The 21,871-nt window shown below is 31.2% G+C and overlaps 8 protein-coding genes across 8 annotated transcripts; 2 read left to right on the forward strand and 6 right to left on the reverse strand. All coding sequences in view use genetic code 12, as the record gives it.

Moving 5' to 3' along the window:
• Positions 1 to 916: 916 nt before the first annotated feature.
• On the reverse strand, positions 917 to 3,004 carry VPS1 (dynamin-like GTPase; the record flags this gene model as incomplete). Its single annotated transcript, XM_064907430.1, has 1 exon — positions 917 to 3,004. The coding sequence occupies one exon, from the start codon at positions 3,002 to 3,004 to the stop codon at positions 917 to 919; it is 2,088 nt and encodes a 695-aa protein (XP_064762269.1).
• Positions 3,005 to 3,830: 826 nt separating this feature from the next.
• On the reverse strand, positions 3,831 to 4,817 carry DFJ63DRAFT_312268 (uncharacterized protein; the record flags this gene model as incomplete). Its single annotated transcript, XM_064905933.1, has 1 exon — positions 3,831 to 4,817. The coding sequence occupies one exon, from the start codon at positions 4,815 to 4,817 to the stop codon at positions 3,831 to 3,833; it is 987 nt and encodes a 328-aa protein (XP_064762270.1).
• A 254-nt stretch (positions 4,818 to 5,071) lies between these two features.
• PUS4 (pseudouridine synthase) lies at positions 5,072 to 6,271 on the reverse strand (the record flags this gene model as incomplete). The annotated part of the gene is made up of 1 exon (XM_064904989.1): positions 5,072 to 6,271. One exon carries the CDS (start codon positions 6,269 to 6,271, stop codon positions 5,072 to 5,074), a length of 1,200 nt encoding a protein of 399 aa, XP_064762271.1.
• Positions 6,272 to 6,458: 187 nt separating this feature from the next.
• On the reverse strand, positions 6,459 to 7,190 carry DFJ63DRAFT_312270 (uncharacterized protein; the record flags this gene model as incomplete). Its single annotated transcript, XM_064905934.1, has 1 exon — positions 6,459 to 7,190. The coding sequence occupies one exon, from the start codon at positions 7,188 to 7,190 to the stop codon at positions 6,459 to 6,461; it is 732 nt and encodes a 243-aa protein (XP_064762272.1).
• DFJ63DRAFT_99582 (uncharacterized protein) lies at positions 7,164 to 9,647 on the forward strand. The gene has a single exon (XM_064909298.1). The coding sequence runs from the start codon at positions 7,427 to 7,429 to the stop codon at positions 9,566 to 9,568; it is 2,142 nt and encodes a 713-aa protein (XP_064762273.1). The 5' UTR covers positions 7,164 to 7,426; the 3' UTR covers positions 9,569 to 9,647.
• Positions 9,648 to 9,726: 79 nt separating this feature from the next.
• Positions 9,727 to 10,563, reverse strand: CYC3 (holocytochrome c synthase; the record flags this gene model as incomplete). Its single annotated transcript, XM_064905935.1, has 1 exon — positions 9,727 to 10,563. The coding sequence occupies one exon, from the start codon at positions 10,561 to 10,563 to the stop codon at positions 9,727 to 9,729; it is 837 nt and encodes a 278-aa protein (XP_064762274.1).
• Positions 10,564 to 13,750: 3,187 nt separating this feature from the next.
• On the reverse strand, positions 13,751 to 15,257 carry DFJ63DRAFT_99567 (uncharacterized protein). Its single transcript, XM_064909297.1, has one exon. It carries the CDS (start codon positions 14,996 to 14,998, stop codon positions 14,057 to 14,059), a length of 942 nt encoding a protein of 313 aa, XP_064762275.1. The 5' UTR covers positions 14,999 to 15,257; the 3' UTR covers positions 13,751 to 14,056.
• A 4,442-nt stretch (positions 15,258 to 19,699) lies between these two features.
• Positions 19,700 to 21,208, forward strand: CLN3 (cyclin; the record flags this gene model as incomplete). Its single annotated transcript, XM_064905936.1, has 1 exon — positions 19,700 to 21,208. One exon carries the CDS (start codon positions 19,700 to 19,702, stop codon positions 21,206 to 21,208), a length of 1,509 nt encoding a protein of 502 aa, XP_064762276.1.
• Positions 21,209 to 21,871: the final 663 nt, after the last annotated feature.

The following is a 21,871-nucleotide window of genomic DNA, read 5'->3' on the forward strand; positions in this document are numbered from 1 at the left end:
GGGGTTATGTCAGCAGACGTTAACTAAAGTGATACACGAAGTAATTTTGGATACTATTTTGAGTATAATTTGGGACTAAATTAGATTTATGATCCTTGGCGAAATAACAGTTTAGATTGATGTTATCCAGGTTCAAGTAATCTATTAATATAAAATTGATGCGGTCGTGGTTCCTTCTTTGGCATATAAATGCTTATAGATGACGAATCTGGGACTAGATCAGAACTATGGAATACAATTTCAAGATCTAATTATTAACCAGAAACAGCTTTTTCACAACTCCTAGGAAATAATCAGAAAACTAAAAGGTGCTTCTATGTGGGAAGTAGTATAATTTGCAGTCAAATCACTGATTATAGATCTCTGAAGATATGAATAGGATCAAAGTCTAGGTTGTGACTCAACTATGACGAGGGGAAGTGAGGCGGTCTAACTCTGGAGAAAGAGATAGTAAACTCTGTCTAGCGGGAAAAAAAGGGATAAGATATAACCAGGGATGATTCAAATACAGCAATGACAATCAAGCGATGATAAACAACGAGTTCAGTACTGAACGAATGGCTTAGAATTGGCTGATTTTAATGAAAATAAAGGATTGGCAACAGAAGTTAAACTTTTCAAAACTGTTTAAAATTTTTTTTCTGATGATACATTGGAGTCAAATAAAAAATGTCTGTCTGAAAAATTAAGTTTTCAAAAAAAAGTCTGAATTATAATTTCCTGCATACAAACCGGGCTTTTAAAGTCAGAAGATGTTAATTATAACTATATAATAACTACGAATCCAAGGGTTAAATTAAGATTTATATATGTAACATAACAATAAAAAAGGAGGGGGAGGAAAGGGGCTATATAAACAAACACTATAAATTAAAAGATTAAATTTAATATAGATAAACATTATGAACTGAAAAATCTAAACACTGGATACAATTTCACTAGCATTTCTTAATACTTCAACCATTCTAACACATTCTTTTCTCTTTTGAATGGTTAAATCATTTTCTTTTACTAAATCTCCTAATTCAGGTGAACTGTATAATTTTTCTAATAATTCTCTTTGAATTTCATTCTTAGATCTAACAATTAATTTTAACATAATGGCTTTTGGAACTATATCAGCAACAGTTCTTTTAACAATATTAAAATATGATGAAATTAATAATTTAATCACTTCAGTTTCCATGGTTTCTCTTTCGGACATAGTACCGGTGGCTCTTAAAACTGGTGGTGGAGCTTCCATTGATTGTAATCTCTTTTTATTCTTAGATGAAAAGAATCCTCCAAAAAATCCATTGGCATCTTCTCCAGCTTTATTAGCACCTTGCTGTTGTTGAGGTTGTGGAGATGATTGTTGGGTTGGTGGTAATGGTTTTCCAGTTTTTGGATCAACGGCAACTTGAGGTTTTGGATGGAATTTTTCTTCTACTATTGTCATAGCTTGTGAACCCTTTAATAAATCTGGATGAGCAGTATTAACATAAGTTTCTTCTGAATCAATAATATCAGTAACAAATTTATTAGTTGGAATAAGAGCTTCTCTTAAATATTGAATAAAACTTTGAGATAATTGATCTTTTAAAGCTGGATAACGAGAATATTGAGTTTGAGAAAGAATTTGAGATAAAATTCTAACTAATTCATCAAAAATCAAATTAATACAACGAATTGATGGTTCTTCCATTCTATGAATTTGTTGTTTAACTAATACTTCAAAAGCTTGAGTACCAACAAATAATGATGGAGCTGAACCACTAGTATTATGCATAATGGTTCTAATATCAGTGTCTTTAATTTGATCAAATGGATCCAAAGCACTAATACCATTCTTAAAAATTTCATGGAAAACAAAAGATATACGAGCACCACCACTTAATTCTTGAGTACTTAATTCTTTAGCTTCACCATCTAAAATTTCATTATAATCTTTACTAAAACTTGTAATCATACTTAAAACAATAGAAGCTGGAGATTCAGCCATTTCTGGTCCTAACATAGCTAATTCACTTTGATATTTCTTTAAAGAATGTTCAATTCTCATTTTAATATCAGGTAAAGTACCTTTAATATGATGTAATAATATACCATTTAATTTCTTAGCAAGATATGGAGTACCACAATAATGAGCCTTAGCTCTATAAGATGGATGATTTTCAAAATATGATCTTTCATCCTTTAATGCATCTCTAATAGTCTTTTTAGATTCAATATCTTTTTGACCTCTATTAATAACTGGTACATAACCAAATCTTAATGGAATAACTCTACCAGCAAGAATATCAATGACGTCGGTACCTTCATCCATTAAATCAACTTTGGTTAACACACCAATGGTTCTAGCACCTTCAGGATCAACTTCTCTAGCTAATTTTAATCCATCAGAATTAGCTAAATCGGTATTGGCGGCATTAACAGATAAAACAATGGCGTTTGGTTTAGAAATAAATTTCATAATCATATCTCTAATTTGTTTTTCGATATCTTTTGGTTGATCACCAACTGGAACTTTAGTTAAACCTGGTAAATCAACTAAGGTTAAAGTTAAAACATGAGGAGAATAAATTCTTAAATTAATTGGAACTGGAGAAATACCTAAATTCTTACCAGTTTTAGCATCAGTTTCTCTAACGATTTCATTTCTAATTTCTTCAAAATTAAAGAACTTCTTATTTGGTAAATGTAAAAATTCCCCCCATTCATCAGCATTATTTTCACTGGCTTCACCATTTTCTTTAGTTGTATTGATATCTAATAAATCATTATTAGCTCTTGGAGTGGCTCTTCTATTGATCAATTGTAAAACAAGCGGTCTTCTGGTAACAATACCAGTACCTCTTGGTAAGAAATCTCTACCCACAATATTTTCTAATACCGAAGATTTCCCACTTGATTGGGAACCAACAACGGTAATTTGAGGTAAATCAACTGGGGAAGAAGAACCTCCACCTAAAGGAGCCAATGCATCCTGAAGCTTGTTGATCGTGGCAATCAATGACTCATCCATCTTAAACTATATGATTTCTTGATGTATTACTATTGAATTGTATAATATTTAATCCAAAACAATATGATCTAAATCATATTAAGTGTTCAATTTCGTGTAAAATAGATTACGGAAAGGCAAAACAGCGCTGTTTACCTCAGACAGAGGAAGAGCGGCGTCGTGTACCTCGTTCAAAACTTAACTTTTTTTGACCACCCAATTGACTAGCAGTCATCAAGAGGCGAAGTCTTGATATATATATCTATATATTTAGAAATCAACTACATATACATTGAAATGAATGTCATCGAATTGGTTCAATACTTGTTCGGTATCTTCCCATGGTACATTGAATATTCCAGCATTGATTTTGGGCATGTTAATTATCACATTACCATGTTCGTCAGTTTCAAGATTTGTTCCTGTATGTTGCAACTCTCTTATTTGAGCGATAAGATCATGAATGGCAAATTCAGTATTATGAACAATTATTGGAGGTTCTGATATGAATGCTCCTGATAGATCACTTGTAAATAAACAAGCCACATATGGAATGGTTGACTTTGTTATCAATGTTGAACCAAGTAATTTTGATGGGTCCTTACCAGATTTATGACAATGTTGAGCATAATCACTAAAAGCATCAGGATATTTGATTTTGAATATAGCTGCTATACCACCACCCCATGATCCACGACAATTGCATGCATGTGCAAGGATTGATATACAGTTCTTCTGTTTTGGTAAATGTGTGAAGAGATCTCCTTTGATATATGTTATCATGACTAAGGTCAAAGAAGATTAGATTTAACTTTTATTAACTATGTACAATTTTTTTTTCGGTTGACTATATACCAATTGATATTCTTTCCCCAGAAGAATGATGTTTTACATCATTATATTTGAACTCTTCTTCTGATCCAGCTCCAAATGCTTTCTCTATTACTAATTCATCACCTAAAGTATCATCATTATAACTTTGCTCTTCATAAGCACATTCAATTGAAATTTTGTTAATATACTCTTCAATGGCAACCAATGATTGTTCTTCGTTAAATCGATGTTGTGGGGTCAACATATAAAATTCAATACGATCTCCTTTATTGATTTTAGCTTCAGGAGAAAGAGCTATAATGTTAGCTTTAGCACCCCATCCACCACCTCCAGCAATGACTTTATACTTGTAAACTAAATCCAGATCCTTTTTGTAAATCTTCACATAAACTTCTGTATCTTTAGATCCAATACTCATTAATTTTTCATTATTCTCTAAGAATCCAGCTGCAGATTTATCATTAATCGTCTTCAATAAATTACCTTTGAAGTCAGCTACATGGAATGGATCTGCGGTATCGTATAAAGCAGTCCATTTATCAAATTCCTCCACTTTTGAATCATTCGATATCACATTCTTTGGTAATCGTAAAGACAACTCTTTTAAAGCTTGGCCTGAATTTTCCAATTCTAATTCAATATGTTTCGGTTGGATATAAAATAGGGTAATAGGTAAATCACCGACAAAAGAAGTATTTGCCAATTTCAAATCAAATACAGATGATTTTCCAGCCTCAAGTCTTAAATTGGACTCCATTAGTTTCCAATTTTTGTGCATAACATCATCCGGAATCTCATCCAATTTCTTACTACCAGTGATATTTACTGGCTCATCTAACCATAATACCGACACTCCATTTCTGTTTGAATTAGGTATCACTGAATCAGTACCTGCTACCACAAATTGAATATGCTGGTTTTCAGTTTGACTTATTTCATTGATCACTTTTGAAATATTGGATGGAGTTGAAAATATCAAACATGATTTGGCATTGAACATTGTTGGGTGAATTAGCTTGAAACCATTGGACGGATTGATAATAGTTCTTCCATAAGCTTTTGATCTTAGTATACCTGAGTAAGAGAAGTATCTCTTCGCTATATTCGAAAGCATATCACTATTTCTAGCCTTGCTAACGATTGTGAATGCAATTTGCAGAGACAACCAAAAAAAAATTAAATGACCTCGCAGCTACCATACAATATGACAAAATTTTGCTAAATCTTTATACATTACAAATTATATACACATTTTTACTCTACTTCAGATATAGTTCTTTTCTTAGATGTTTCTGTATCATCCTCTACTTTATCGTCAGAAACGTTATCTTCAGAAACTTTAGCTAAAATTTCCTTTTCCTTTTCTATTAATGGCTGAATTTGTTCAGAAGTTTCCTTAAAGAGTTCTGCTACATTGGATTCTTTTCCTCCATCATCTAATACTCTCTTCAATACTGGACCCCATATACGCTCATCCTTGTTTGTGAAATCTTCCAATGAAAACACATTCTTTCCTAATTCCCATTCAGATTGTTGAACTCTAATTAACTCAACCATATAGGCAGATGAACCTAATGCTCTTCCAAAGTCACTTATTAAACTTCTGATATATGTTCCTGATGAGACAGCTGAAGTGAAATGAAGTAATGGAAGTTTGACTGGTAATGATTCTCCTTCCTTGAATACTTTTGGTTTAATTTCTTCGTTTGATAAGTTTTCCTTCTCTACCTTTTCCAAATATTGTTTTGAAAAATATAATGGTGAATCGTTTAATGTTGGATTATTAGCTAAACCATGCTCTTTTGGTAATCCATTTTTATCAAGCTGACTTTCTAACTTGGTGAATTCATGATCAGTGCTTAATAAATCGTCTTGTTCGACTTTTATATCAGAAACTTTTATATCTCTTACTTTAATAGCTCTAGGTAATGGGATCCCTTCTCTAGCATATTCATATAATGGTTTACCATCAACTTTAAGGGCAGAAAATATTGGTGGAGTTTGTTTTAAATCACCAACGAATTTTTTTGCAGTTTCATTAACCATTTCTTTGGTTATGTGATCGATTGGATTCTGTGTTATTATTTCACCTTCGGCATCCCCAGTTGTGGTTGAGATTCCAAGTAATGCTTTAGTTTCATAAGTCTTTTCACATTCACTCAAGTAATACTGTAATTTCTTAGTACCTAACCCAACACCAACCACAAGAATACCACTTGCCATTGGATCTAAAGTTCCACCATGACCGATTTTCACCTTTAAATTACGGGCTTTCTTGTCAATTCTTTCTTTTGACATTCGTTTATTGGTTCCTAAATCAAAACGCATTTTATTTTTAGCTTTTGATAAATCATCTTCAAAAACTTTTGATTTGGTGAAAATATCCTGTACATCCAGGATAAATTGAGTGGATGATTTCCCTGAGGGTTTATATATGGCAAATACTCCGTTCATTGATTTAGGTCTAAATCTAAACATAGGTTTCCCTTGTTTTGATTCTAGTTAAAGATGAAAATTATGTATTAATTGCATCGTGAAATATGAGAAACTTGGATATGCCTGCATATAAGTTTCATTATGGTTTCTGTATTTGAATATCAAGCTAAATAAGGGTACGTTAGTATTGTAAAATGAAAGTTATTTAGATTACATTAAACTGGATACTTACTGATAAATAGCCACTTGACCTTGGAGATATTAATTGAAGACCATCTTTGTTTTTGAAAAGTTTTTGGTTGATTTCTTGATCTATGTATTTATCTAAATCAGCTAGTTTACGCTTTGAATACGAACGCCATCTTAGTGATTCCATTGTCATTGACAAAAGCCCGCCTGTCAAAAAGTCAAAAATACTATCGATAATATTATATAAGTTGTATGGGTTGAATGCTTCTAATAGATATGAATTGATGGTTGTAATAATCTCAATATATTCATCTTCGCCAATCAAATCCGGAACTAAAGGAGTTAATGACGTTTGGCCAAACATATTATCATCAAATCTTCCAAATGGAATATATTCATTTTCTGTATCCAATGTAATTGATGCTGGTTCTCTACCAGGGATATATGATGAGAATTGAGGAACACTATCTGAGCTCTCTATAGTGTGATAAACTCTGGGTATTCGTACAATTCTAGTAGAAGCAAATGTAGATGAATTTATGGCTGCATGAATATTAGGAAAATGATTTATAACTAATGATGGACCTCCAGAACTTGAAGTTAAAGGTTCATATTTGTCAATAAGATACTCATGATGATTAAAGAATAATAAACCTTCTTCATCATTTGAAACTGATTTCAAGTCATTTGAAGCCACTACTCCTGCTGCCCTAGCATCTGGATTGTTCACATTCTCCCCACCACTCATCCTCTATTATTGGTTAATTCGATTGCAGTAATTATCCCTGGGGCATATGATTAGTGATCTATAAATAAAAACAGCCTTTTACCGCAAAAATTAAACAATTATTAACGCACACGAACTTGAACTAAATTTTGTGTGCACTAAAAAAAATTTTCAATTGTTAACCCAGAATATCGATAGATAATTCGAATAGATTAAGAGCCAGGTCAGAATTAGTCTGGTGTAAGTGGGTTATAAATATGCTTTCACTAAGAAAAACAGTTTGCAGGAATTTGAATAGAGTCAATGTGGCTAGTATTGGTAGAATAAGTGTCGTTGCACCTCGTTTCCAATCGACAACTACTACAGCAGTCAATCCAGAAACTCCAATCAAACCACAAGCCAAATTTAACAAAGAAAACAAAAGAGTATATAGTCATATCAATCCAAAGTTAAGAGATATCACTCATCAAATTCAAAAATCATCTCAAGCAGCCAAGGGTGATTTATCAGAAACTGTTGAAATTCTAGAAGAAGGATTAAGTTATTTACGTGAGATTCAAGAATCAGAAAGAATCGACAATAAATCATTATATTCAAAGTTCCAACCTATTGTTTCCCAGATTCTTTTCAAGGCTATCCATTCAAATGCATCTCTCGGTGGTAAATCAATTGAAGATTTACTTGATATACTCGTGAAATATGGTGTTGCCAGCAGATATTACTTTACTGCTGTTGCCGTTCATTATTTAAAGACAGATGAAAATCCATTTCAAAAGGTTTTACAACTCTGGGTCAAATGCATTGAATTTGAAAAATCTCATGACTTAACTTCAACATTTCCTTATGTGAACACTCTTTTAAAAAATCGTCCATATTATCTTCCAAATATTGTGTTTTTTGCTTATGTTCAAGTTTGTATTGAACAAAAAGTCAAGATTTCATTTAACGACATTCAAAAGTTATTATTAACCGATAAACTTCCAAGTGGATACTTAATTGCTGACACCTTAGAGGATGTGGGATTATCTTCCAAATATAAAAATGAATTATCAGAGTTACAAAAAGCTGTCAAGATCGAAGCTAGTTTAAACTTGGATCCAAATGGTCCATTTGTTTTAAGAAGAATTACTGATATTGTTTCAAAGAATAATGCCCGTGCTTTGAATAACTTATTTAGAGAAGTAAAAGAAACTTCAGCCAGAAATGGTAAAAACATTTCAGAAAATACCTTGGCTAGATTTATGAATGCATATTTAGATTTAGGTTTACATGATGATGTTTTCAGAATTTTTGATGAATTGATTCATAGTGGTGTTGAAAAGCCTTCAACTAAAATCTGGGAAGTTGTGATAAGAGCAATTGGTAGTCCAACTAATGTGTCCAGAACCGAAGATAAGGAAGCTTTATTATCAAATTTCGAAAGTGTTATTCAAACTATGTTATCTAATGGAAATGAATTAGATTCTAAGATCCTTGCTGTCATTATCAGTGGATATGCTACTCTTGATAAATTCAATTTAGTCGATGAGTACTTAGAGAAGTATGTTGAAAGTGGAAAATTACCAATGATCAGTCCAATTAAGAATAATGTGTTACTCGGTTTACTTCATAATAAGAAGATTCAAGAAGCAGAAGACAAATTGAAGACTTTTATGAGTTCCGATGGATACGTGCCGTCAACCACTGTGATGAATTCATTTTTAAATGTTTATTCTAAAGCATCTAATGCCAAAGCTGTTGAAGGGATTGTGAATTTTATGAAATCTAATTCTATTCCTGAAAATGTTGCTACTCATTCTATTTTAATTGATTACTATTTCAAAGCTCATCATTCTAAAGGTTTATCTGCTGATATAGATGGTTTATTAGAAAACATTAACAATTCTAAAGATATTCAATTGAATGAATTTACATTCACTTCCATAATTGATGGTTTAATCAATAATGCTTCTAACTTCGAAGCTGCGAGAGTTTTATTTGGTAAAGCAGTTGAAAAGTATCCCAAAGCTCAACATTTATATACTGTTATGATGAGAGGTGAATTTGAACAAGGTCTGTTACAAGTAGGTGACGCATTGTTTGAAGCTTATCTTGCTAACGTTAGAAATGATACAAGAGTTTGGAATATGGTAATTCAAATGATGTTAAATAAAAATAAAGGAGTTGCTTTATCGTATTATCACAGATTGAAGGAAGATAAAATCAGCTCTCCTAATGAATTTACCTACTATTTCTTATTAAATCATTTTAGTAGAAGAGGTGCTAATGAAAATGTTCAAGAAATTCTTAATGATATTGCCATTCATCCACCAAAAGACTTTGGAACTCAGTTACCTACATTAATAAAATCATTGTCAGAAAAATTTAACGTTGATTCTAAGATATTAGGGTCCCTTTAAACAGAATATATATTTTCCTGTAAATAATTATGTACATAGAATTCAGAAGATAAAAGTTAAGTTATTATCGATATGACGTATTTTACAAAGTGTAAAGTGCCACAGTGGCACTCAAGATAAATAGATAGGTATTAACATTACCCCATTTCATGATTTCATTAATTGTCAAATTCTCCCATTGCCTTCTTGTATAACGGATAAGACCAATGAGAAAATCTATCATAAGCGTTTTGTGGATTGTCTAATGCTGGTCTTGTATCCAAAACGAAAGCTGGCATACCAGTTTCTTCATCATCAGGAGCACTATAATAATCAATAACGTATCTGACTGGTTTCCAACCTTGGTTTTTACCTAATGATCTTAATACAGTCCAATCGTGTCTATCGAAAGGAGGTTGGGAGTTGAACGTACTTGGAAATACTTGACCTAACCACAAATACATACGAGCTCTAGGAGATAAATCGTGGGGTCTACCAGTAAATTTCGATAATCTTGGTTCTATCCTAGTATCAACCGTATATTTCTGTTCCCATTCAAGAATTTGTTGCCAAGCACCTTCATTTAAGAAGTTATGAACTTCGACCATAGAGGTGACAGCTTCTTCATCTATACCTGCCCCTTTACCCTTTCTTAACATTGCATTTAACATTTGTTGAGGTGATGGATACTCCCATAAGCCTTGATCGTCAGCTTCACCTCTTGGAATTGTAGAAATGGTTCTCTCAGTAGATAATTTAATCTTTTGACCTGGTGCTAATTCAGATGAAATAGACATAGGCATATTATTCAATGGATTTAATACTTCATCTCCGCCTAACACGGGACATTCACCGCTTGAACCTGCCGATGACTTGAATGATGAATGATCTATAGGACAAGCCAGAGATTGCTGTGGTTGAGGCTTTTGCAAGGCTTTATGATCAACAGGACATTTGGCCCCTGAGGCCCCTTTATCCACACTAATACTAACACTATCAGCCCAAAACCACCCCATTTTGTGATATAACAATCAATGTGTAAATTATCAAATTGTTAGACTGATGAGGTTTGATGACGATGATGATGCTGCTTCCTATTTTTTTCTCTTTTTTTCCAATACCCGCAACATTTCTTTACCACACAAAAATAATCACGTGCCACGACTCCCACATTTTAGAGTCATATTAAAAAATATCAACAATTTAGTTCCCACATTCCATCTAGCGGTAATTCATTGTTCGGTTGTTGGTATTGTTTCAGGATGTGGTTAAATGATTGAACTCATGCCATACCAGGTTGTGGGAAAAAATAAATAAATTGATTTATAAACACAGAAGTGAAAAAGACTAAACAAGAAATCGATCCCCAAAAAAAGAAAAACATACAAATTGGGATTAAAATACGGTTAAAGAAATAGATCCGGACACAAGAGAATCAGATCCGAATTCAAAGATAATCAACCATATTAAATAACGCAGATTATATGAAATATAAATGATAAATAATAATTAATAAATAATTCAATCTTATGGCAACCGTTTCCAATGACAATGTTACCAAATTAAAGTAACCTTTATCTAGCTCGTAAAGTTAAGAGCTGTCAAGATAAAGATAAAAAACCACCACAACTTATCTCTAAATACGGGGGGCTATCAGTTCAGAATTTGTATTAAATTAACTCTAAATTAAATTTCCTGATAATAAGTTAAATAGGTTATTTTTAACTCCTATAATGTCTAGCTTAACAGGATTTATTGAATAATAAATAAGTATTTTCTTTAGATGTAAAAATTAACACCATCTATAAATATCAAGCCTCCTATTTATTTTTTCAGCTCCTTTTATGAGAAAAAAATATTTTACGACATTAAAATAAAAATAAAAAAAAAATCTTTTCAAGACATTTGTTTGAAACGTTTTTGAAGACGGTTTTTTATCGTTGTGCCTCTTCAGATCAAAGCTCCCGCTTGCCGAGGCAAAGTAAATAAGCTTTCAATGACTTCATTGAAAAGTCTTTTTTGGTATATATCATGTTACAAGTATTTATAAATACGGGGTGAGGTGAAGCTCTTTCAAGTAGAGAAGAGAATGAAATATGGAGATGAGAGCCGTAGCTTATAATATCTATTATCTCTATCCCACACTTTCCATCGAACAATGAATTTTTTATGTACAAGCATTTTTACTTGATGTGCCGTTTGAGTGTCTGAGGTTCTCTCTATTTAGTCGCCTGCCTCTGTCAGAATTATTCAACGAATGTCTGTCTGACTGTCTGCCTTTCAGTGTCGAAATGTCTGTCTGGTCTGTCTGCCTTAAAAATTATACGTACAAGGATGTAAGTGTAAAAATAATAATAAAATAATTAAGAGCATGGCCATTGTACTACGTCCAAAAAATAAAAATAATGTAAAAAATAACGAGAATCTATAATTTAACCTCATTAGGAAATGGCTACCTCACTTATCAGGATTCCTTATTTTTTATCCGCCAATGAAAAAAAAAATAAAAATATTTAAAAAAAAAATATATATAAAAATGCACTTATGTAGTACTACCTACAACTTGTGGACACTGTTAAAGCCAAATTTTATTTTTAACAGTTTAGATAATAAAAGTAGGACTACCGCTCTTAACTAAGCGCATGGTGTCGTACGCCATGATATGATTAAAGAAATCGGTGATATTAATCATGCAATGATTTTCCTTCCCCTTTATTATGAGCACAACAAATAGTGGCACTTTTTGATCAACGACAAATAACTAGAAAATCAAACTCATAACTTAATTGCACTCGATTGTATTTGTCGTCTAATTACAATGGTGGTTTCTTGCAATTATGGACAATCAAGCCAGCCTAAGAACAATACTAATACCAAAGATTCGGCTGAAAGAAATAACAAAAGATTGAATAACCATTGATTATAGTCTAATACAGTCCTAAATGTGGAGGAGAGCTTCACCTCAACTAGACTTGTTTTAATTATCTCTAAGTGTACTCTTGTCACCAAACTCAATTAGGAATAAATCCCTATTCGTACTCTTATTATTATTAACAAGCATTAATAAATTAAGGTTTGTTATTTACAAGTTTAATTTAAAATATTATATATTACAATAGTATACAATTCACTACAATGTTAGATAATATATTGTCATAAATAATATTGATTACTTTAGCTGTTCAAGGAAATAAATCTTTAAAAAAATATGAAATTAAGGAGGGACCTCAAAAATAAATCTTAAAAAATTGACCATCGCACTCCTCATTTTCTGGTTTTGTTATCACCTTGGTTGCTGATTTACACCAATTAAAACTATAAGAAATTTATAGATTGACTCTCCTTTAGATTTATTATTTTACATTACATTGTTAATCTTGACTCAAATTTTTTAGTCAATTCCTTGTGAAAATACATCTTAATTTGTGAATCAATTAAAATTAATGAATAATTTTTCAAGGATTGATTCGACATTGTCCGTATTTTCACTCAACCACTAACAGCATCTGAAAATTATTTCAATTTGTGCTTTTTTACTTACGTGAAGTTGATTAAAATCTTAAATTGCCTTCGATAAGATCCTTGTAATCCCCTCACTCTAGTTGCCTTTCATGTTCCGCGTAAAATTAATTCGCCTCCGATTTTTGAAGAACAATGAAGAGAAAAAAAAATCGTCTTGACATTTTAATAACATGCCACATACTTGTAGATGAGATTCAATTATACATTCGTATGTATGATTTGAAGCCAAGTTGATACATCTTCATTTGCAGGGTTGCTATTTGTTACCCAGTTGTTCTTTCTAATTATACGGAAACACATAAAGAAAACCGTCATCCCCGCCTGTAGTTTTGTTTTATTAAGAGAGTCCTGCCTTGTCATGTCTACATCTTCCATTGATTTTAACCACAAACCTTTTCTATCTTTACTCCAAGAATTTCCCCATTTCTTGGCTGCCTTGAACTAAAAATCATTCTAAATTGATATGGAATGAAATGAATCTATTTTTTAAATAAATATGTAGAGTCTAGGTTAATTTTAAATCTAGATTGTTGAAGGCATGTGATCAGAACTATGCGAAAAATTTAAAAAATTGGTCTAAATCATTTAGATCGCTACATATACATAGTTCAATACTGCTTCTCTTCACCAATATTCCATCATCAAAGAATATAACGAAAACATAACAAAAAATGACTTTCCACCTACGAGCCATATTAATTTATCATCAGTTTATAATTAACAATTAGGAATTATATGCACCTCGTAAAAATTTCCTAATACGGATTTGTGATATCTTATTTTAACATTTTTCCGGTGACTACTTTACTATATAAATTTACGAGATCAAAATGCGGAGAGCCAATTATTTTAGTCAAAAAAAGAAATGTCTCGCATGGTGCTAAGCGCAGTATAATTCTTGAGAAATTCACGTGATTCAAAAAAAGTCGCAAGAAATTTGTCTCCCTATTGAAAATTAGAGCTTCTATAATCTATATATGGAATCTATCAATTAGCATCTTCGTCTTCAATTTCTTGTTCATCAACCACAATATCTCTTAACGAATTGTAATGTTCACCTAATCCGTAAGTATGTTTGTAGTATCCTAACCTTAATTTTGGCTCAGCCCCATCTTCATTGATGGTCATAGTTGCTGCTCCTGCTATATATATACTGATTGGACAATCAAACGACTTACCAAGAGCAAGTATTTCCATATCAGAGCCCCACATAGCCGTAGTGGTAAGCTCTTCGAGATATGAGTCCATATCACGCAACTCCATTGTCTTTTCATCGAATAAAAACGGTATGAAATCATCTCTATGTTTAGAAATATAATCGGCAGCTAATTCTCTCAATTCTTGCACTGATTTTTCTTCTTGGTGTCGTATCAAAAGTTGATCCTGGATTGAAGCAAACAAACAATGACCATCAGGTCTGATTTCATGTAATTGGAGATCATTTAATGCTAACACTTGGTTCATTGAATCGATTTCTATTTGTCTATAATCAATTGTATTAGCAGCTTCCGCTCTAGCTTCCTCTTTTATTCTTTCAATTTCATGCTTACGTTTTTCAAGTCTTTCCTTTTGACGATTTCTTTTCCCTTTTGTTTGTTGAGGAGTAACGTTGACTTCTGATGAAGATGGTTCTTGTGATACCTTTTGAAGATCCAATTGAGCTAATAACGATTCTGGAGTAATCGAATCATCATTGACTGCGCCTTTATCGTCAACATTCACATTATCTTGATCAAAGCTTGCTAATTCTTCCTTTTGCTTCTTGTCTAGTTGGTCTTGAAGTTCCTGACATTTTGACATTACATTTTTTCTCGTCTTTTTGGTTGCTTGCTTTTTTAATCCAGTAATAGTTGCTATTAAATCTTTAGCTTCTTTTTTATGTCTGGCCACCAATTCCTCTTTGGTAGATGGGAATTCCACTTCTGACATTGTTATCTGTACTTAACTTTATATGGGAGTCACCTGTTATTATATCAATCAATTTATAAAAGGTCTTGGACAGGGGTTCTTCTTGCGATGAGATGACCAGTTAAGCCTTGTCTATTTCGTTAACCCAATGAATGGAAGATGTTAACCGGGTGATGAAAAATTTCGAGATGAGCTTTTAGACGTTGCTTGAACTACTTAACTCAAAATCCCGGTATGTACCACTTTTAGTTGCTAGGATCAAAAATTATCGGGTATCCTCAGTTTTTTTTTTATTTTTCTTTATTACACAGAAAATTTTTTATTTGTTCAACAAGAATTTACGTTTAGTGCGACATACTTTCATTTAGGGAATGCCATGGCTACTGAGGTGGAAATTAAGGAGTTTTAAACAATCATCAACACACAATATTAGATAAACTAATGAGATGAGGAACTCTTTCGTATTGTTAGTGAAATCTTATACGTGATTGTTGTAAACTATAATCTTGGAATTGGTTCATTTTAAAATTAACATTTATCTATATATAATCAGGATTTTTATCCGATAAGGAAGGAAATTTCAGAATATTCTCATTTAATATTAAATGATCATTTAAACAATTAAAATTTTTAGAGAACATGTAAACAATTAAACTAAGTCTACAACAATGAATAGGAAGTAGTGGAGAAGGTTTCTTCTGGAAAATGGAATTAACCATCGTAGAGAACAAAATTTGAAATCAGAACAATGAAAACTATGAGTTTATATAATTTAAATTATAACACAAATAGATAAAAAAAGTTTACTCTAGTTTGTGAGTAGTCATGGAGACTCTTCGATTTGGAAAGATCAAAGTCACAATACATACAATACATATCACTAGACCACATGACGAAGAAGAATAAACCCAATCTATCAAATAGGTGAATGATTTATAAATCAAGCAATAAACAATTGATTTACACAAGTCAAGTTGAGCCAATTAAATATACGTTGATCCGCTAAGTGTTGCGGCGAATGAACCGAAAAAAAAAGAAACATAAATACAAAGAATTTACTGTAAAGAAAGACGTAATATAACGGACCGTAACATTCAGCTAACGTTGCATTATACAGTATAATTATTATTAATCATAGTAGTTCCATGATGATTGAATGATACTGATAAAATAGGAGGCAATAAGGAACGTTTTCCATTTGTTCAACTGTATGTAATTTGGAATATGTATACAAAATGTGGTTAGGTTATTCTTGACAATTTGTCTGCCTTAAACAGCCAGCAAAGGAGGAAATGTCGCACTACAGAAAGCTGTAAAAAAAGAGACTCAAAAACAAAAACAATTAAAATTTCGGGACTCGTAAACTGCAAAAACAAAAGCAGGCCAAAAAAAATAAAATAAAATATTTTTCATAAAATTTCCAAGACTCTTTTTCAAAAGTTTATAAGGAGAAGACTTTAAATTGAAATTTTGCTCCACAAATCAGTACTGCTAGATCATCGAAGTAATTAATAATCTATTCTTTAAATTAACTGCCTCGATTATATCAATTGAATGAAGAACAATTCAAAGTCGTCTCCTATCCTAATAGTTCAACATTAAATAAACTCCTTTAAATATGAATTTACTTTAGCATAGTCGTAATCGATGGGAAAGGGGTATACATGTTGATTTGAATTGAAAATATATAAATCAATAAAATAATTTTCAAAGTCTCCCTATCCGATTACTCTAGTCCAAACGTTTAACTTAAATTAATGTACTCCTTGAAATGGTACAGTAATAGGAGAAGCGTACTTTTACCAGTTTGGATTTTATTGCCCGATTTGCAAAAATTAAAAAAAAAATGTCTACATTTTTCAATTTAGTGGAAGTTTTTACGTTAGGTGGTTCTTATTAGGAAGAGTTTTTCAAACATAGACCATAACCACGAACCACTTTCTCTTCTCTAATTAAGAAAATTTATATATAAAAATAGATTCATGTTGCGTCTTTGTGTGATATACAAGAGGTGTAATCCCATTTTTATAACTAGAATGCTTGTAAATACATTTAACATTCGATAACCCGGAAAGAAATCAAGGTTAAAAACATTGAAAATTTCTACTATATCAAATAAATCCGCGTTATAGGCCACTATGTTATATTAACAGGTTTACCAATTGGGATTAAATAATGAATGAATACTAACCATTAAAGGCATTGTATCAACTGGGGAAAATGTTTATTCACCAAAACTTTGTTCATCATGATATTTTTTAGTATATATTTTACATATTACCCAATTAATCCCGAAATGGAAATCTAATTGCATCGAATTGCATTCCTGTATACAGTCGATTAATACCTTTTATATATATATTTTTCTTAACGCTTTTATTGTGGCCGATAGATGAAAATTATATAATATTTAGCAATGGGCTATATCACTGAATAATACTAAGGAGAAGCCTTACAGGATTCCATATGAATTAACACATTCTGTCACCTAACGTTATTGATTCAAATTGTAGCATCATTGTAATTTCGTTCGTCAAAATGAGAGACTAAATCTCGACTTCATCTCAAGAACTTATACATCAACTTACAGAGGTTTGCAGTAAATTGAGAGAGAGCAAATATCCTCAGCGTTGTATGATTTTGATTCTAGAGTAACAAAGTATGTTTACACATGTTTATAATTTTGATTTTTTTTCTATATATATTTTTCAGTTACTATTATTTTTAAAATCTTTTTTTTTTCATTTTTGGTTTTGTGATTATGAGCAAAGGCTGATAAAATTGAACACTTTGATCCATTACTACATCCATCTTCATATTAATAGTAAATGAAGGTAAAGACTCTCTGCTATAGCCCTCGTGTAAAATGACCAGCGATAAAAACTCTGCTGTTAATTAACACACTTTTGCGCTTTTTATGTTAATCATCATTTACAAAAAGCTGTCATGGAGACTAACTTATCTGTCAGTTGACAGATCAATAATAATTATATGCCTTTGTCTTTCCAGTTGAGTTGGTCACACATTTTCAGTACAACTTATTCACCCTTGAGTAGAGGATAATAGTTCATTGTCACACTTACTTCAGGTTGTTGTTTGCAATCCCGTTATTATCAAGGCGTTGTAAGTAAGAAATAAGGATTTCATCATTTTATAGTTTGTTTGTCTAGCTCTTTAATCCTATTATTTATTTTTTTAGTATTTTTTTTTTCATTTTTGTCTGTTGTCTCTCAATCAATCCCCACTAATCAAGGTTGCTAGTTGACGACGACGACATTTAGTTCAAAAATTCCTTATAGGTAGTGTGCACTTACCGAAGAAAAAGAAATTCAACATCAAAAATAAAAAAAAATAAAAAAAGACAAAAATATTTTAGACTCTTAATTTGTGGTCGTTTTCTTGAAAATACATGCATCATGCAAGTAATAGAGAAGAAATTTAAAAAATAATTTTTCCTGATTACACAGGTATCTTTTTTCAAGATAGATAATGGAATAATTAACATTGTACAGATAAAATAGTCGACAAAACACAAAACAGATAACCACCAAAAAAAAGTGTAACTCCTTTTTTTTTATTATATTATTTGAGTTAACTATGGTAAAACTGAAATATAGTTTGTTTAGATCTTTGTGATATAAGGTGGATTGGTGGTAGTGGGTGGAGGAGGATATAGAAGAGGCTTTTTTTTAATATACCTAAATCTATTTTTTGTCCATTTCTATCCCATATTTTTACAATGGCTTCTAAAAAAAATATATATATATATCCAGATTCCTTTCAAGTTTAAATTCTTGGACTTAGTTGATTTATAACTTTTTCATAAACAGTTATTCCATCTTACCTTTTCCCCTTTTCTTCTACTTAATAATAGTATTTCAACAAATACTTTTATTAGTGTTGCCTTTTGTTATAGTTATTGATTATTTGCATTCAAATAATTCATAGACTAGACTTCTTTTCTTCTTTGCATCTGTTTTAGTCATTTTCTCATCTCTCTATTTCATTTCTCTTCCATTTTATATAGATATCTGTCATTCAACTGTATTTGAATCATAGATCTATTCCATTCCATTCTTACTTAATTATTTGGTACTTGTTTTGTTTTACTATATACTACAACGTATATACAAAATCATACATATTAGAGTACTTTACTTAATTAAGTATCAATTCATACTGGTCATAGTATATTCATTCTTTCATTCTTCAATTTTTTTGATTGATAAAAAATTGCATTGTTGTGTGCTTTAGGTTCCGGTGTTTGTTGGTTCATACATATATTCTGTCATATTGTCATTGCTACTAGTAGTAACTATCATTACAATCATATCTACTCCATCAGCATCTTGTTTCATACAGCATTCATCATCATCATAATCTTCATTCTTTGAAAAACTTTTACAACTCAAATTTCCATTACTTGATACATTTCAACCTTACTGTCATTTAATGTTAAATTGATTTACGAATAGACAATTATTATTTACATCATCTAATCAATTCTTCAATTGTATATATTCACAGATAATCCCAGATATTCCAACCATCTAGATCTATCTATTCTTACACATTCAATCCATTCTTTAGACATTTTTAAAAAGGACGACAACAGCGACATTTTCCTACAAACCATAGGGATCAAAATTTTTACAGCCAATTTTATTAGAAATTACACATCACTAGAAGTTATTATTACAGTTTAATAGATCAAATTCAATCATGTTTCCAAACTCACCAGACTTGTTCCATCCAATTCGTATGTACAACTCGTCTCTCAAGGCTTCCAATTTGAATTTGCAATCCATGGAGTTCAAGTGTCATTCAATCACAGTTTGTGATTATCAAATGGAGATCTTACATCACTTATTAAATTCAGAGACCAAAACTTTACCAAGCTTGGCATTAATTGAACAACAACCAGAAATTAAGTTAGGTATGAGACCTTTATTGTTAGATTTCTTAATGGAAGTGATTACTATTTTGAATTTATCAAAATCAACCTTTCCATTAACTGTTAATTTGATTGATAGATATTGTTCAACTAGAATTGTCAAGAAACAACATTATCAATTGTTAGGTTTAACCAGCCTTTGGATTAGTTGTAAGAATTTAGATTCTAAATTCAAGATTCCAACTTTGAATGATTTAAGAAAGATCTGTGTTGATAGTTATTTCAAAGATTTATTTATTGAAATGGAAAAACATATCTTAAAATCATTAGAATGGAATGTCAATAGTCCAACTTTTGATGCTTTTATTGACGTCTTCTTGAATATCATCATTCATAACAATAGCAATTCCAATGTTTCAACCTTAATCAAGAGAAGTCACCACAAGATTAAATTGTTAGCTACTTACTGTGGAGAATTATTTCAATTTTATCCAAATATTTATTTTGATTATACTTCATCTCAAATTGCTTTAATTTCAATCTTGGTTAGTATCTTAATGTTGAAGTTACCAATCAATTTAATAAGTTTATTAGGTTACTACAATGATATTTTAAAATCTCAAGAATATAGATTAAACATCACTGCTGATGAAGGTGAAGAATTTGATGAGATTTTATCTGTTGCATCATTCCAATCATTATTTTCTAAATCTTTCTTTAAGAATTTAGTTAAGATCATTGATCATCCACCAAAATCTTTAGAAATCAAGTATTTTAGTGAAAGTGGTAAATATACTCAATTGATGAGATCCGTTGTTCATTGTGCCATAGATTCATTAAACACATTATTAGAACCACCAGTCACTCCAAGGATCGGATCCATCGCTTGTATGAGTCTTACTGCTAACGGTGTTAATTCTGTTGGTACTTCAATCCCACTTGTTGGTGCCAAAACTGGATCCACAGTTTTACCATTGACTCCTATTTCTAATAGCACTAGCCCAAAAAGATTTAGTAGTGATGAAATTTTTAGTGATCTGGAAAAGAAAAATGAATCAAGTGATGATATGAACATTGATCCAAATACTCCAGCTTCTTCTAGAGGTAGTCCAAATAATGTCAAAGGAACATCAACAGTGATTGATGCTGCTACCGTTGCCGCTGATGTTGCTCCATCTAATGGTATCAGAGAAATGAATCCACCATTTCTTCCACCAAAGAAAAGATCGTTTGATGCTGTAGTAGAAAATAAAGTTAACAAAATCCAAGAAGTTGATTCTGGTAATCATCTTAAAAGAACAAAGAGTGTTAACAAGCCGTTGTTTTTTATTCCTTGATCTTTCAAATTACGTGTTGGTGGGTTGAGTAATCTCATTATGGTGCTTAATGTTGCTTACGAAATATTTTATGGAACACGATTGGTTATTACATGATAAATTGTAAACTGGTTTTTACTTTTTAATAACTATCGTGAAATATTGATTAATTTTTTTTAATTTTTTTTATTTTATTCTACAGGAGGTGATTTTATATACTAAACAAATAAACCATTAAAACAGAGAAAAACATATCTTAAAAACACAGAAAACTCATAAAAAAAGGTTCTTATTCATTCAATTCATTCTACTACACTCATATCCTTCCATAAACATATCCAAAGCATTTTTACAAAGCATTTACGCTTACATCTATATTGAGAATTTTCTCAGCTAACGAAGTTATTCCCTGCTTTTACTATTTCTAGTATTTACTGTCATTCAGTTAATGGTTTTTGCTGCATTAGTAGATCTTCCTTTATTTTCATTTCCTAAGTGATTATTTTCAATTGGCTAATTAAGTTAACCATTGAAAAAATTCTCATTTGCATTCAACATTGCGTTGCTCTATGTGAATATTTTTATACGTGAAATTCTTTTATATTATTATTTAGTCGTCATTTTTTATTTTTAATTAAATATTACAAGCTATATCATGAAACTAATTGGTTCAACTATGAACAA

Source organism: Scheffersomyces coipomensis (genome assembly GCF_036884675.1).
Source record: "Scheffersomyces coipomensis strain NRRL Y-17651 chromosome Unknown DFJ63scaffold_3, whole genome shotgun sequence".
Classification (NCBI taxonomy): Eukaryota; Fungi; Ascomycota; class Pichiomycetes; order Serinales; family Debaryomycetaceae; genus Scheffersomyces; species Scheffersomyces coipomensis.